Source organism: Protopterus annectens, chromosome 1.part0, assembly GCF_019279795.1.
Source record: "Protopterus annectens isolate FY-2018-M chromosome 1.part0, PAN1.0, whole genome shotgun sequence".
Taxonomy (NCBI): Eukaryota; Metazoa; Chordata; order Ceratodontiformes; family Protopteridae; genus Protopterus; species Protopterus annectens.
The window spans coordinates 1,683,780,277-1,683,797,191 of record NC_056725.1 but is presented as its reverse complement, the minus strand read 5'-3'; the positions used below and the strand labels follow the sequence as shown (position 1 = coordinate 1,683,797,191).

Here is a 16,915-nt window from a genome sequence, read left to right as displayed (position 1 = left end):
TTTGTTTTGACACAGGCTTGCCCTGAGAACTCAAAGCAAAAGAAAAAAACAACTGCTGAGACTGCCTGAACCCTTTAGTTCTGTCCAAATAATAACGTAACTGCCTGTGTACATCTAAAGTGTGCAAAATCTTTTCCCCTTTATTTTGGGGATTTGCATAAAAAGTAGGCAAATGAATAGTTTGGTTTAAAGCCACACTAGAAACCACCTTAGGCATAAAGGAAGGATTAGTACGTAATGATACCCTATCCTTATGGAAAATCAAGAAAGGCTCAACCGCCGTAAGGGCCTGCAATTCAGAAACCCTTCTTGCAGAGGTAAGGGCCAACAAAAAAGCAGTCTTCCATGACAAATATTTCAACTCAAGAAGTAGCTGCAGGCTCAAAAGGTTGTAGAGTGAGTTTCTCCAACACAAAATTGAGATCCCAAGCAGGAGTAGGAGCTCTTCGTGGGGGTCTTATATTCTTTGCCCCTCTAAGAAATTGCTTGAACAAAGGATGAGAAAACAATGGTGGATCGCAATCATAGTGAGCCGAAATTGCTGCAGCATGAACTTTAATAGAAGAGAAAGACAAACCTTTGTCTAGTAACTCAGTAAGATATTGAAGAGCCACACACAAATTAGGCTCAGAAACATCAAAATCTTTTGCTGCACTCCAAAATAAAAATCTCTTCCATTTGTCTGCGTACACTTTCCTTGTACTAGGCCTTCTAGCTTCCAAAATAACATTCAAAACTTGCTGAGGAAGTGGAGGCCCATTATGGTTCAAAACAGAATATGCCAGGCTGTCAGGTGCAGAGAGTGAAGCTTGACATTTAGCAAATGGCTGTCCTCCTGTGACAACAGGTGTGGAATCGAAGGCAAAGGCCATGGAGGCTTCGTACCAGACTTCTCAGTAATGGGTACCAGTGCTGTCGAGGCCAATCCGGAGCTATTAAAATCATCCTTGGCTTGTCCTGTCTGACCTTTAGAAGTACCTTTGGGAGGAGAGGCAGAGGTGGAAAGGCATACACATGAAGATTGCTCCAATTGAAAGAAAGAGCATCCACTCTCCAAGCTGTGGGATGAAACCTTTTGTGCAAAACTTTGGCAGCTGATGGTTTAGTGGAGAAGCGAACAGATCTATGTCTGGAGTTCCCCATGACACTGTCAATTTCTGAAATACATGAGGATCCAATTTCCACTCGTGGGGATCCATAATTGCCTGCTCAACACATCTGCTAAGGAGTTCTGTGCTCCTGGCAGAAACCTTGCCTGAAGATTGAGCTGTAAACTGAGAGCAGTCTCCCACAAAATCATTGCTTGCCTGCATAGAGGATAAGAATCGTTCCCCTTGCTTGTTGATGTACCACATGACAGTTGTGTTGTCTGTTAGAATCAACACCTGCCCTGGAAGAAGTAATTCCTTGAAAGCTATTAATGCAAACTGGACTGCTAACATCTCCTTCATGTTGATATGTAGATGTTGTAGTCTGGCAGGCCACTTGTCTTGTATCCACTTTCCATTTAGATGAGCTCCCAAGCTTTGTCTGAGGCATCTGTCGTTAAAATCTGACTCGCCTCTGGCCGGGTCACAGAGAGTCCCTTGTTTAGGTGACATTCCTGAGCCCACCACAAAAATTCCTTTTGAATGCAAGGTATTATTTGAATGACAGTGTCCAGATCCTGGCAGTGCTGTGTCCATAGATTTTTGAGATACCATTGTAGCTTCCTCATATGCAGTTTGGCATTGGGAAGCACCAGAATACAAGATGCCATGAACCCTAAGGCTTGAAGGACTGTCCTTGCAGTCAGCCCGGACTGATGAGATAGTTGATGGAAGTAAAGGGATAGATTCTTTTGTTTGTCCGGGGTTAAAAAGGCCATCTGGGATGCTGTATTCAGTCTCACACCCAGAAAGCACATGTCTTGAGAGGGTACTAGACTGGACTTTATTTTGTTCACAGAATACCCCAGGCATCTTAGCACTGCTATCACATAATCCAAATGATGAAGAAGCTCTTCCCTTCCTTGAGCCAGAATCAGGCAGTCGTCCAAATAAGGATAGATCTGTATTCCTTTTAGCCTGAAGAAAGCTATCACTGGAGCCAGAACTTTCGTGAACACTCTGGGCGCAGTAGATAAGCCAAAGGGCAATGCAGAGAACTGATAGTGAGAAGTCCCAGCTCGAAAACGCAGATACTTCCTGCAACTTAGTCTGATAGGAACATGAAGGTAAGCCTCCTTGAGATCCAAAGTTACCATCCAATGATCTTTGCCCAGCAGAGGTAAAAGCTGCTGCAACGTCAACATTTTGAACTTGGGAATGTCCAGATAAGTGTTGAGGATAGATAAATCCAAAATTGGTCTCCACGTGTTCCCCTTCTTTGGTACTAGGAACAGGCGAGAATAAAATCCTAGGCCCACTTCTGGCATAGGGACCGGCTGTATGGCCCCTATTTGGAGCAACAGAGAAATTTGCTTGTGCACCTCTAGTCTTTGTTGAGGAAGAACGTCTGGCATGCCTTTGAAAGGAGGCAAGGTATGGAAATAAAACCTGTAGCCGTGGTGTATGATATCCAATACCCATCTGTCTTGGGTAATTAAACTCCAATTTTCTTTGAAAAGTGCCAACCTTCCTCCCAAAGGTGCTGCCAGACGAGAAGGCTCTGGCAGCTGAAAAGGTAGGTCATTGGGTCTGTTTACGAAAGGACTGACCCCTGCCCTCACCCGAAGACTGTGCAGGAGAACTCCCTGTTCTAGGCCTGAAAGAGCCCTGAGCTCTGCCCCTACCACGTCTAGATCTACCCCTAGACTGGGAATCATAAGAAGGATCGTCCACCCCTTAGTAGGCCAATTTCTACTAAACTTTGGAGGCTGGACCTGCAAAAATCTTTAACAGTCTGCATAGACTTAGCCTTGTCTTCCATTTTCTTTAAAACTGCCTCAACAGGAGAACCAAACAACACGTCAGATTGCAAAGGAGCATCTAAAATCCTTGTTTTAACATGGTCAGACAAATTCTGATCCCTCAGCCAGGCGTGCCTGCGAAGAACTGACCCAGTGGCAGCCACCCTAGACGAGGCCTGTACAGCATCAAAACCGCATTGCAAAGAATGCTTACCCACCTGTTCAGAAACATGTACTAAATCTTGCAACTCTTTACAATCAATACCTTCTGCCAGAGCATCAACCTTAGACTTCAATTGTGAAAGGAGATAGTTTTGGTATTTCAACATGTGAAACTGGCAATTCAAAGCCCTCATAGCAAGAGTGGAAGAAGTATAAACTTTCTTTCCCCATCTATCCAAGGCCCTGGCCTCTTTGTCTGCAGGAACCGGATTCTTTACAACAGAAGCCTTAACACCTTTAGGCCCCTGGCTAACAGTTTCTGGGTCTGCCCTAGGACTCTTAAGAAACTTATGAGCTTCAGGCACCCTGTAATACCTATCCGGTTTAACAGGAGCAGGAGGCAAAGAATCAGGATTAAGAGAAGCCTCTGCAAAAACATCTTCCACTACATCCAAAACAGGAGGTATAGCCAAAGGCCTATGCTGGGGTAAAAACAAAAATTCCCTAAGCCTTTTCCTGGAATCAGAGAAGTCCTGACCTTCCCACTTAAAATGCTCCCTCATGGAGTGAAGAGTTTCTGAAAAAGAAAAATCCTCAGGAGGAGAAGCAGAAGGAGTAGAATCATCTACATCAGAATCAGAATAAGGAGAGTACTCCTGCAAGTCTTCAGCCGAAGACTCTGAAACATCTGAAGCCTGCTCAAAACTGCCTAACTCAGGCTCCACCCTAGGTCTCTTATCAGGAGGGGGCATAGAACCCCTAATCAAAGTAATTAAATCTTCTGCCATTTTAAGCATATGCTTTTTGGGCACAGTTCCTGAAGAGCTAGGGGTAACACCAACTGAAGCTAAACCTGGCCTGCCCCTGGGAGAAGCCTTTGAAACAGAAGGAGAGGGCCTAGCCACCCTAGGAAGGGAGGGGAGTATAGTAACCTGAGAAGCCCCCTCAGCCTGACCTGCCTCCTGAGAGGCCACATCTTGCAATAATAAGGTCTCACCCTGGGAACACAAAGAAACCTCCGGTGGAGCCACCGGCTCCACCGACACCTCTAAAGAACCGGCGTCCGGTACAGACGGTTCTTCTAGCCTAGGTTTAACTGCCTTGTCCTTGCGCTTCTTCGAAGAAGCGGGCGTCAGAGCATCCAACGGCATTTTATAATTGCACCGCTTCCCAAAGACTAACCTGGCACAATCCAACCTCCTCTTTATAGTGCGTTTATTGAATCTAGCACAAGAGCGACAGCCAACAACGTCGTGCTCAGGCCCTAAGCAAGGAATACACAAAGTATGATAATCTCTATGCGGTATCTGTTTCCCACAAGAAATGCAATTATTGACTTTTTCTGACATCCGCTAAATCACTGAGGCAAGAAAAAACTAAAATATTCCCCAACGGGGTACTTAGCCAACTTTGAACTCGGTCTGAAACTTCGAAATCGAAAAATCTCAGAACGCCAACCGGCACTTGCAATGCTGCTTCTGCATCGGACCATGCGGCAAAAAAGACTGGGGATATGACGTCGGTCATGCGCATTTGTACCCTGACGTCCTGATGTCAGTCAAATGCGCCTTGACCGACGTCAGCCTTATACTTTGATATTCGGGCCGACCGAGGACAGCGGACTACCCAAGTGTAAGGACTGCAGAAATGTGAGATGAAGAACATCAAGCTCTGGGGAGCTTTCCTAGGGCATGATGGGACAGGGATACAGCCATGAGCCAGTGGAAGACCTCGAGATTTTGTATACGGCAGAGTCGGAACAACCCAACCAGTGAAGAACGAAGGCGAGATAGGACATCACCACATTTTCCGTTTTCTTTTGCAGAAAAGAACAACTAAGCTAGGCATGGAGATGTGGGAGTATCTGAGCCTGCTGCACCCTTTGACATCTACCATCTCCCATAGCATTTTTTCATCTGGTTTGTGTTTATTATCCACGGTGACTTCACAAAAAGTAAAAGCAGTGAAAACCTGTTACTCAAAAGGATCAGTCAAACATACATTTTAGAAGTCGCACTGTCAGCTTTTACTTAGAAAAATATTTGAAAGGGTACCTAATTACCTGAGGAGTGAGATTGTGAAGAACCAGCCAGCAGCTTGTTCTGACTGAGCCACCATCGCTCCAGGTAGAGCCTTCAGAAATTAAAGCAAAAAATAACAATTACTACAACAGAATACAGTAAAGACGCTTGACAAAAATATATGCCTAACTAATTTAAGGAAGGCAGTAATTATTGAAGGTAAATTATATATAAAGTACTATAATGATGTATGCAAAAGTAACTCAACTATGAGACTCTAGAACGCACCTTATTCATGAATAACAAGAAAAGTCTGAAGCTGTAATCAAAAGAGAGTTATGTACTTACCATAACTTAGAATTTATGTTATCCAGTGTCATTATTCATCACGGATGGGTCTTGGATCAGAGCCGGCAAAGTGAGCGACAGCTCCTGAGCTCAAACTCCCCCCTCCCCTTGCTTCCTGTTGCGCATAATCCTCAGATTGAGTTTGCTAGATAACTATCCAGGCAGGGACACTGTCCTCACCCAGAAACAGCAGACACAAACGCACCATTACTCTAAGTATCCCCTGGTCACCAGACGGAGGGATGGAACGTGATGAATAATGACAACGGATAGCACAGATTCCAAGTTATGGTAAGTACATAACTCTTTATCTGATGCTATCTGTGTCATTATTGATCAAGGATGGGTCAGAATTCGCAGCTATCCAAAATCCTGGGAGGTCTCAAGAAGGACCTGCCAGAGCACAGAAGACCCAAACGAGGCTCTACCCCTAGATACCAAATCCAACTTGTAGTGTGTTACAAATATATGGGGGTTTAACCAGGTGGCAGCAGCACTAATGTCTTCTAAGGACATCCTGGCCCAGAACGCCAAAGATATAGCTACTGACTTCATAGAATGAGCTTTAATAGGTCTGGGAAGATCCCTGTGATTGCTCTCGTAAATCTGAACTATACAAGAAGCTATCCAATGAGAAATCGACACTTTAGAAATGGCCATGCCTCTCCTGGCCTGGGAAAAGACTACAAAATGCTGATCCAACTTTCGAAAATCCTCAGTCCTCTTTAAACAGAAAATTAACTGCCTATGGACATCCAGGCATGTGGCTGATACTCCCCTTGGTTTGAGAAGTTGGGAAGAAAAACAGGGACCTGGATATACTGATTTAGGTTGGCTTTCGAAGCTACATTTGGAATGAAGGAAGGACTAGTTCGAAGAGAAACCTTATTCTTGTGAAAAAGCATGAAGGGAGGCTTTATGCAAAGAGCTTGGAATTCAGAAACCCTCTCGGCAGAGGTAATTGCTACCAAAAAGGCAGTCTTCCAAAATAGAAACTTAATATCACACTTTGCAGCAGGTTCGAAAGGAGGTTGCGTCAGGGACTGCAGCATGAAGGTAAGATCCCAAGGAGGAGATGGACCTTTGAAAGGAGGCCTAAGTAAGAAAACCCCTTTAAGAAAGGCCTTGCAGAGCCTAGAAGAAAACATGGGACTATCGCTTAAGCAGAAGCTGGAAATAGCTGCCAACTGTAGCTTAATAGTCAAGAAGCTTACCCCTTGTTGGAACAAAGAAAGGAAAGACAAGGTATTCAGAATCGGAGCAAAAAAGGATCTATGTCCCTCTGATGAGCCCAAAGAGAGAATTTCTTCCATTTACTGGAATAAACCTTTTTGGTGGAAGGCTTCTGAGATACTAAAATAATATCCTTCACTGGGGAAGGCAACTTGGCCTGGCCGATGATCATTGGAATTGGAGGTACCAAGCTGTCAGCCTCATGGATGTCAGGTCGGGAGGGGGATGTCCCCATGGATGGGAAATGAGATCCTGGGACTGGATCCAATATCCAAGGCGGATATATCAGATGAGACCAGAGGAGGGAGAACTACATTTGACAAGGCCAGAAGGAGGCGGAGGGAGAACTACGGTTGACGTGACCAGAAGGAGACAATGAGGATGAGGTGAGCCTTCAAGCGATGGGCTTTCCTGTAGAACTTTGGGAATGAGGGGCTTTGGGGGATAGACGTAGAGAAGTCCCGGTGGCTAATCGCGAATCAGAGCATCCCTGGGCGATTCCCCCAGTGAGGGGATCAAGGCAAAATATTTGCTGCATTTGTGATTAGATGAAGATACAAACAGATCGCAGCATGGAGATCCCCACAGATCGAAAATCCACAGTCAATGGCGACTCAGGATAGACTTTGTTGTCTGCTACCACGTTGGAATCACCAAGAATAAGAAGTTATGTACCTACAATAACGTTCCATGTTAGTTGTCTTCTTCTCGCCTTCTTTCTTGCTAGATGGGTTCGGAGCCGATCCTCGGCTCTGACTCGGCAATCTACTAAAGCTCGAGAGCTATTTACTGGCTCGAGGCCCTCCCTATATCCCACAATGCTAGGCATCAGATCCCCAGATCTCGTTTGGCAGAGCTAACACCAAGGAAAGATTCAAGGACACCTGTCCAACCACAATGGAAAACTATAGTACAAAGACAGAGGAGGACACAATGTACATCAGAGTTGTCCAGAGGAAGAAGGCCCCGAAAGGGGACTCTTCTCGGTCTATCCAGGCTAGGGGGATGGAGGGTGGGACGCAAGAAAGGCGGCGAGAAGAAGACAGCATGGAACGTTATGGTAGGTACACAACTTCTTAATGTTAAGTTGTCTATCTCGCCTTCATTCTTGCTGGATGGGACAGCATCCCTAGCACCTTAGTCCTGGGTGGCTCATCGGAACAGACTCTTGAGCACAGTGGAACCAAACTCAGCTCTATTCCTAGAGGCCACATCCAACTTATAATGCGAAATGAATGTATGAGGAGTGGCCCAAGTGGCTGCGGCACAAATAGATTTCATTGGTAGTCTTGCTTGAAAGGCTACTGACGTAGCCAATGCTCTGGTGGAATGACCTTTAGGTTTAGCAGGGAGTATGAGTTGATAAATCAAGGTAATAATAGAGGACAATCACCTGGATAAGGTTACTTTGGAAACTGGCCGTCCTTGTTTGCCCTCAGCATAGGATAGGAAAAGTTGGTCTGATTTTCTTATTTGCTTTGTCCTGTCCAAGTAGAAACGTAATTGCATGTGAACATCCAAGCGGTGGAAATTTTGTTCAGCTTTGTTAGAATAGTTAGGAAAAAATACGGGCAGATCAATAGACTGATTCAGATTTGTTTTAGAGGGTATCTTGGGTAAAAACGAAGGATTAGGCCTATGTGAAACTCTGTCCTTATGAAACGCAAGATAAGGACGACGAATACAGAGGGCTTGAAGTTCCGAAACTCTCCTAGCTGATGTGATGGCTATCAATAAGAAAGTTTTCCAGGAGAGCAATTTTTAAGGAACAGGAAGCCGTTGGTTCAAAGGGGGGGAGAATCAACGAAGCCAATATCAAGTTCAAGTCCCACGGAGGCGGGGGATCTCTGACCGGGGGCCTAAGTAACAAAGTTCCTTGAGAAAGGCCTTGCAAAGTTTGTGGGACATGATGCTGGTTTCTGACAGGCTAGCATGGAAATTTGCAATAGCAGCTAATTGGACCCTAATGGTGGAAGAGGAGGAACCAGCTTGAAAGAGCTCTGCTAAAAAATCTAAAACATGATGGACAGGGTCTGTAAAAGGGTCAATATTCCTAGCCTCTGCCCAGAAGGAGAAACATTTCCACTTACTAGCATAAGTCTTCCTGGTGGCAGATTTGTGCGAAGAAAGGATGATTTCACGCACCGGCTGAGAAATTAGCGGAAGCCTGGCTAAAGTTGGAAGTGGAGCAACCAAGCTGTAAGGTTGAGAGACTGAAGGGACTGGTGCAGCCCGCCCGACTGATGGACCAAGAGGTCTGACACTGGGTCCAGATTCCACGGCTGCTCCAGTAGGTGGCGATGCAGGAACGGGAGCCAAACTTGTCGAGGCCAGTAAGGGGCAATGAGGAACATCCTGGATCCCAAAGCGGTTGCTTTCTGAATTAACTTGGGAATTAGGGGAAAAGGTGGAAATGTGTACAGAAGACCCCGAGGCCAATCGTGAACTAGAGCATCTCTGGAGGAGTGGCCGGGAAGGGGGAAGAGATTGAAGAAGTCGTCGCACTTGCTGTTGAGAGGGGTTGCAAAAAGGTTGCAGCAAGGTTGAACCCATCTGTGGAAGATTTTGTCCGCTACTGATTGAGAGACCACTCGTGAGGCATGAGAATAGCTCTGGTTAGCCTGTCCGCTATGACGTTGGACCTCCCGGGGATGTGCATTGCTATCAGAAACCATTGAGAGGAGATCGCCCACTGCCAGAGTCTGAGTGCTTCTCGACATAAGGGATAGGACTTGGTTCCACCCAGCTTGTTGATGTACCACACTACAGACATATTGTCTGTCTGAACTGCAATAGTCCCGGTGGGTAGAGAGTCCTGAAGAGCTTGCAATGCCAAAAGCACCGCTCATCTCGAAGACATTTATGTGCAGATGGTACTCTAAAGGTTGCCAGGTGCCTTGGACAGTCCTGCCCTGAAAATGCCCCCCCCCACCCGATCTGGGAAGCATCCGTGGTGACTGTGGCAACAGGAGGAGGAAGAACACACGGTCTGCCCTGGAGCATCAGAGGGGAGACCATCCACCAAGCCAGGTGGTCTTTGCATGATTGAGTGATTATTATCTTGTGAGACATTGGAAGCTGTTGAAAGGACCATTGAGTAAAAAGCATCCACTGAAGAAGCCGCATGTGAAAGCGAGCCAGGGGAACTAGTATGATTGCTGCTGCCATGATGCCCAAGGTCTTTAGTACAACGCTGGCCTGAATCCTGTTGCACTGTAGTAAGACTTGCACATGTCAGCGGATTTCTGAAACTCTGTCGAGAGGAAGCCTTGCAGACAGATCTTTTGAATTTAGGATTGCGCCTATAAAGATAATAGACTGAGAAGGTGACAATGCAGACTTTTCGAAATTTATTGATATACCTAGCTCGGAGCAAGTTGGGATGGTATAATCCCTGGCTCGCAGTAGCTGATGCCTGGTGGGAGCAGTGAGGAGCCAGTCGAGATATGGAAACACCTGGAATCCTCGCCGTCTCAGGTGAGCCGTAACCACTGCCATGCATTTGGTGAACACCCTGGGGGCTGTGGTGAGACCAAAGGGCAGGGCCCTGAATTGATAGTGACTGGCTCCCAGCCGGAAGCGGAGAAACCTTCTGGAGCGCCTGTTCATTTTGATATGGTAGTACGCATCCTGAAGATCTATGAAGCACATCCAATTGTCCTGACCCAAAAAGGGTAGAATGGACTGGAGCATGACCATCCAGAACTTTGCTCTTTGAACAGACTTGTTTAGCCTGCTGAGATCCAAAATGGGTCTCCAGTCCCCTGTCTTTTTTGGCACCAAAAAGAACTTGGAGTAGATTCCAGATCCTTGCTGGTCTGCTGGGACTGGCTGGATGGCCCCCGTTTGTCTATCAGTTTTGAAATTTCTAGCACTGCCTGTTCCCTTAGACCGGGTGGAACGTCTGGAAGGGACTTGGTTGTTTGTACCGGGGTGTGGACAAATGGAATCTTGTAACCCTCGGATATGATAGACCGTACCCATTTGTCTTGTGTGAGGAGTTGCCAGACTTCTGGGTACAGTGACAATCTTCCCCCGACTGCCTCCGAAGGCGGACAGTCAGGCAGCCCCTCAGGGGTGCTGAAAGGGTTTGTCAGAGAACGACTCTCTGCTACCCTGATTCTGCGGGCCCCCCTTCTGCCCCTCGGGCAGCATCTATTATGGTTCCCTCCCCTGCCCCTGGAGGGAAACTCACCACGTGTGTTAGGCACGACTCCCTGGGGTTTCCAAAACCACATTTTTCCACTCTTCTGACCCTTGGTGTATGGTCTAGAGGGAGTGGAAAAATGGACTCCCACGGCAGAGAGAGTCATTCCTTCCTGCTCACACTTCGTAAGGGTGTCTTTCACCTGTGGTCCAAACAGAGCCGAACCATCAAAGGGGGTATTGGTGAAGGACGCCTTAAAGGGGTCAGCAAAGTTGCATAACCGCATCCAGGCATGTCTTCTCAAAGCCACGCCTGTACCTGCAGCCCTACTCGCCCCATCGGCTGCATAAGAAATGAGCCGCATGGAGGAGTTGACGATAGAAACAACAACCAGGGGTTCGCTGGAAACTCCAAATGAGGGCTCGCAACACAAACAGTTGAAATAGTTTATTGGATAACGCTCACAAATTCATATGTTTTCGACACACTTCTTCTTCAGAATCTAAACATCAAATAAAAGAAAGCGCTAATATATACCCTGATTCACTAATCATTTGTCCAGTAAAAACTGATACTTAATTAACATTTAATCATTAAAATCATAGGAACAAGCAAAACCTGCTTAAACATTAAAACCAATACATAAAAAACAAATTGCCTACTCCTATGAAGAAATACAAAAAAAGTAATAAATAAAAAGTGTTTTTTAAAAATGTGAAAATCTAAACATTTTAATAAGATGTGACTTATAAAATGAGTATATATAAAAAACACCCAATACTCGTGTTTCATTACTAGAACACAAAAAGTATATTGTGTTATACAATACTGCCATCTTGTGGCAGACCTAAAAAGCACATGAATGCATCATAATTTAGTGGATCCAGCAAACCTCTGGTTGTTTATTCGTGGTATTTTGGTTCACTTTCATCTCTTTTTTTGACTTGGGAGTTAACGATAGAATTAAGGGTCGCCAGCTGGGAGTTTATCTTATCTTGAGCCCCCGCAGCTGATGGATCCTGAAGGGTATCACCCAGTTCCTTAAGAAGATCCCTTTGGAGACAGGTGAAATGGCACAGATAATTAATCGACCGCATAGAGAAGGTCGCTGAGGAAAACACCTGCTTCCCGTACCTGTCCATTGTCCTAGATTCTTTATTAGGTGGATGGACAGGCACCGAAGGGTCAGCCAGCTCCTTCTTTGTGGCTGCTGCAACCACCATGGCATCAACAGGGACACCTTTTGTCAAAAATTGCTTGTTGGGTGGGGCTGTAATAAATTTAGTGGGCCTACGGGGAGTTGGTTCCCCTGTGTCCGGGGCTGACCACGCCTTTTGAGCCACCACTTCCATTAGTGGGTCGAAAGGTGGACACACCCAAGGAGCTGGAAGGGCGAGAACCAAACGCGTCCAGGTAGACCGACTCGTCCTCTGAAGGGTTAAAGGCAGTCCAGTTCCCCCTCTGCTTAAGGATTTCTAGGATGTCTGAAAAGGAGACATCCTCATAGGGGATCTTGGGGACGCTTCAGAATCCTCCAAGTCGGTATCAGACGTGACTGACTCGGGGGAGTCAACATGTTTCCTCTTACATTTTCTCTTCCGGGGGGGGGGGGGGCTCCTCTGAAGGATCGGGGGAGGCCTCGGAAGAGGAAGATATGCCCAATGGGGTGACCTGGAGTGTTTGCTCTCCACGCTTGGGGTCAGGAGGGTGGACGGAGACCGATGCAGGCACCATGGGGGGAGGAGCCGAAGGGGCTGACCGAGAGGCCGACTCAGGAGTCAGCACACTCCTCATGACCTCGAAGGTGCCCCTGTCAGGCAGAGCAGAAGGTCCCCGCTCCGAGGAGACGAGAACCCCTGTCGGCACCGAGAGGGACGGCTCCGAGGCCGATGTTGGGGCTGAGCTCACCTGCGCCGATGCTCCAAGAGGGAGAACGGGGTCGGACAAGGGTCCGATGCCACTCGCCCCCTCGGAGCCGACAAGGGAGTCTCGGCGCCCAGATCCCTCCAAGGACGGAACCAAGGAAGAGATCGGAGCCGACGTAGGAGCCGAAAGGTGTGGTATCAGTTCCAACGTTACCAAGATTCGAGCTCCAACTGGCTCCGAACACAAGGAGGGAGTCTGAGGAGGAACTGCTGTAGATACCGGGACAGCCACAGTCTGATGAGATGGGCTGGTTAAAATTTTGGACAGGGCCTGCGACTTAAGGAGTTTGCTGACCACCCTCTCTAGGTCATGATCAGATAGCCTGGAAGACCGAGATGAGTGGGACCTATGGCTTTTCTCAGATTGGAGTAATGGTGACCTCGGAGCCGAGCAAACTAATTCTAGGGAAGGGGACCTAGAATGTTTTCGGCTTGAAGACGGTTCCGACAGTAAAGTCGGAGCTGACTGAGGTCTAGAGGTGTCGGCTCCAGCCGGAGCTGACGAGGAGGCAGGTGCTCCACCAGGCGAAGGCTCCAAACTGGGAGCCGACGGCTTGACGGGCTTAGAGGATTTACCCGAAGGCTTGGTCGGGGATTTTTCTGGCTTAAGTAAGCCTCTCAGGATGAGCTTGTTCCTACACTCCTGCAGGACTCTCGGGCTGAAGGCATGACAGACCGAGCAGGAGTCCTGCAGGTGTAGGGGGCCCAAGCAATAAACGCAAGAAGTGTGACCATCTGTCAGAGACATCTTCTGACAGCATGAGTCACACTTCTTAAAACCTGAAACTTTGGTATCCTTAGACATGATGGATACCAAAGAAAAAAGTCACTAGTGCTTAAACACACAGAACAACACACACACGCATGCACTAGTTAAGCTAACAATATTAAACAATTACACAGTTAACTATATATAAATATATATATACAAGTCTACAACTGTAATAAAGTAAAAGAGCTAACACTACCCTATAACACAAGGAAAGGGAGGAGAGATTAGCCACTGAGAAAAAAAGGGGGGGGGGGAGAAACTCTCTAACTAAAAAGAGTTTCTAAGAGGGAATATTAGGGAGTAAACACGAGAGTTAACTAACCAGAAAGCTATAAATATAAGTAAAAGTTATCGAGAAAAATGAGAAGTTATGTACCTACCATAACGTTCCATGTTAGTTGTCTTCTCTCGCCTTCTTTCTTGCTGGATGGGTTCGGAGCTGAACCTCGGCTCCGACTCGGCCTATACTAAAGCTCGAGAGCTAATTTTACCGGCTCGAGGCAACCCTATATCCCATGATGCTAGGCAGTAACTACCCAGATCTCATTTGGTAGCTGAGAAAACAATAGCCAATTCAGTCTCCCCACTGAGGTGGAGGAGGAGAAAGGAGAACTCCCCAAATACCACTATCTGAAGCTGTAGCTACCCCAGGACCAGCTGTTTGGGCTTGGAATAGTGCAAAATAAGGTCCCTTAGAAGAAGGGGAAAACCTCTCGGTCTGTCCAGGCTAGGGGGATGGTGGGCGGGACGCAAGAAAGAAGGCGAGAGAAGACAACTAACATGGAACGTTATGGTAGGTACATAACTTCTCAATGTTAAGTTGTCAATCTCGCCTTCATTCTTGCTGGATGGGACCGCATCCCTAGCACCTTCATCCTGGGTGGCTCACTGGAACAGACTCTTGAGAACGATGGAACCAAAATTTGCCCTGTTTCTGGAGGCCATGTCCAATTTGTAATGTGTAACAAAGGTATGAGGAGAGGCCCATGTGGCTGCCGCACAGATAGTGTCTATTGGCAATCTAGCTTGAAAGGCTGCTGATGTACCCAACGCTCTGGTAGAATGGGCTCTTGGCCTAGAAGGCAATTCTTTACCTCTGAGTTAATAAATACAGGTAATCACAGAAGACAGCCACCTAGACAGGGTTACTTTGGATACCGGAAGGCCCTTTCTACTTTCTGCATAAGATAGAAAGAGTTGATCAGATTTCCTGATTTGTTTAGTTCTGTCCAGATAGTAGCGGAGCTGACGATGAACGTCCAGGCAATGCAGTTTTTGCTCCGCCCTGTTTGAATGATTAGGGAAGAAAACTGGAAGATCAATAGATTGATTTAAATTTGCCTGAGAAGCCACCTTGGGTAAAAAGTCGGGTTAGTTCTTAGAGAAACTCTGTCTTTGTGGAAAACTAAATAAGGAGGACGAATGCAAAGGGCATGAAGTTCAGATACTCTCCTAGCAGATGTAATGGCGACTAGGAAGAGTGTCTTCCAGGAAAGTAACTTCAATGAACAGGAAGCCACAGGTTCAAAGGGAGGGAGAATCAAGGATGCTAAAACTAAGTTTAAATCCGACTGTGGTGGGGGGTCTTTGATCGGGGGCTTGAGTAAAAAGATACCTCTGAGGAATGCCTTGCAAAGCTTATGGGACATGACACTGGAGTCCGACAGGCCTATGTGAAAATTTGAAATGGCTGCTAACTGAACTTTTACTGTGGAGGAAGAAGATCCTGAATGAAAAATTTCAGCTAGAAAATCTAAGACCGAGTGTATTGGAGCAGTGAAGGGATCTATATTCCTAGCCTTTGCCCAGATGGAAAAACGTTGCCATTTACTAGCATAGATCCTTCTGGTGGAAGACTTAAGGGAAGCTACGATAATATCTCGGACAGAATTTGAAATCATTGGAAGCCTGGCTAGGGACGGAAGTGGAGCAACCAAGCTGTGAGGTTGAGAGATTGGAGGGATTGGTGCAGCTGCCCTGACTGATGGGCCAAAAGACCTGGCACTGGATCCAGATGCCAAGGCTGCTCCAAAAGATAACGATGCAGGAACGGGAACCATATCTGTCGAGGCCAATAAGGGGCAATGAGAATCATCTTGGCTCTTAAGGCGGTAGCTTTCTGAATTATCTGTGTGATTAATGGAAAGGAGGGAAAAGCGTATAGAAGTCCCCGAGGCCAATCGTGGACTAGAGCGTCTCTGGGGGGATGGCCTGGAAGGGGGAAGAGAGTGAAGAAGTCGAGGCACTTGCTGTTTTGTGGTGTTGCAAAAAGATCGCAGCAAGGAAACCCCCACTTCCGAAAAATTTCCTCTGTCACCGATTGCTTGAGAGACCACTCGTGGGGCATGAGAATAGCTCTGCTCAGCCTGTACGCTATGACATTGGACTTCCCAGGGATATGCGTTGCTATCAGAAACCGATGAGAAGAGATCGCCCATTGCCAGAGTCTGAGTGCTTCTCGACACAGGGGATAGGACTTGGTTCCGCCCTGCTTGTTGATATACCATACTACAGACATATTGTCCGTTTGAATTGCAATAGTCCCCAGGGGAAGAGAGTCTTGGAGGGCTTGCAACGTCAAAAGCACTGCTCTCATCTCCAGGACGTTTATGTGCAGGTGGCATTCGAAAGGTTGCCATGGACCGTCCTGCCCTGAAAATGCCCCCCCCCACACCCAATCAGGGAGGCGTCCGATGTGACTGTGGCGACCGGGGGGGGGGGGGGAGAGTAAATGGTCTGCCTTGATGGACTTGAGGGGAGACCATCCACCAAGACAGATGTTTTTTGCAAGATAGAGTTATTAAGATCTTGTGTGTCATAGGGAGCTGTTGGAAGGACCACTGGGAGAAAAGCATCCACTGAAGAAGCCACATGTAAAAGCGGGATAGGGGAAGAAGCGTGATGGCTGCCGCCATGAGATCTAATACTTTCAGAACATACCTGGCCTGAATTTTGTTGCTCTGAAGGAGGACGTGAACATGATTTTGAATATCTAAGACCCTCTGCTCTGTTAACTTTGCTGAGAGCTGAACGGTGTCCAAGGTGGCGACTATGAAGGCAATAGACTGATAAGGCGACAAGGCAGACTTTCCGAAATTTAGAGAGATACCTAGCCCTTTGCAAATGTGAATGGTGTAATCTCTGGCTAGAAGAAGTTGACGCCTGGTGGTGGCAGTGAGGAGCCAGTCGTCTAGATATGGAAACACCTGGAATCCTTGACGTCTCAGGTGAGCCGTAACCGCTGCCATACATTTGGTGAACACTCGGGGGGGGGGGGGCTGTAGTGAGACCAAAGGGCAGGGCTCTGAACTGGTAGTGACTGGCCCCCAGCCGGAAGCGGAGAAACCTTCTGGAGCGCCTTTGTATTTTAATGTGATAGTACGCATCCTGAAGGTCCACTGAGCACATCCAATTGTC

At 47.0% G+C, this 16,915-nt stretch overlaps 1 protein-coding gene across 1 annotated transcript in view; it reads right to left on the bottom strand.

The window, feature by feature from the left end:
• Positions 1-16,915, bottom strand: part of TNRC6B (trinucleotide repeat containing adaptor 6B) — a 2,803,754-nt gene that overhangs the window by 245,052 nt on the left and 2,541,787 nt on the right. Inside the window, exon 18 of the mRNA XM_044074422.1 lies at positions 5,115-5,185. Within this exon, the coding sequence (XP_043930357.1) occupies positions 5,115-5,185 (71 nt within the window). The remainder of the gene's footprint in view (positions 1-5,114; positions 5,186-16,915) is intronic.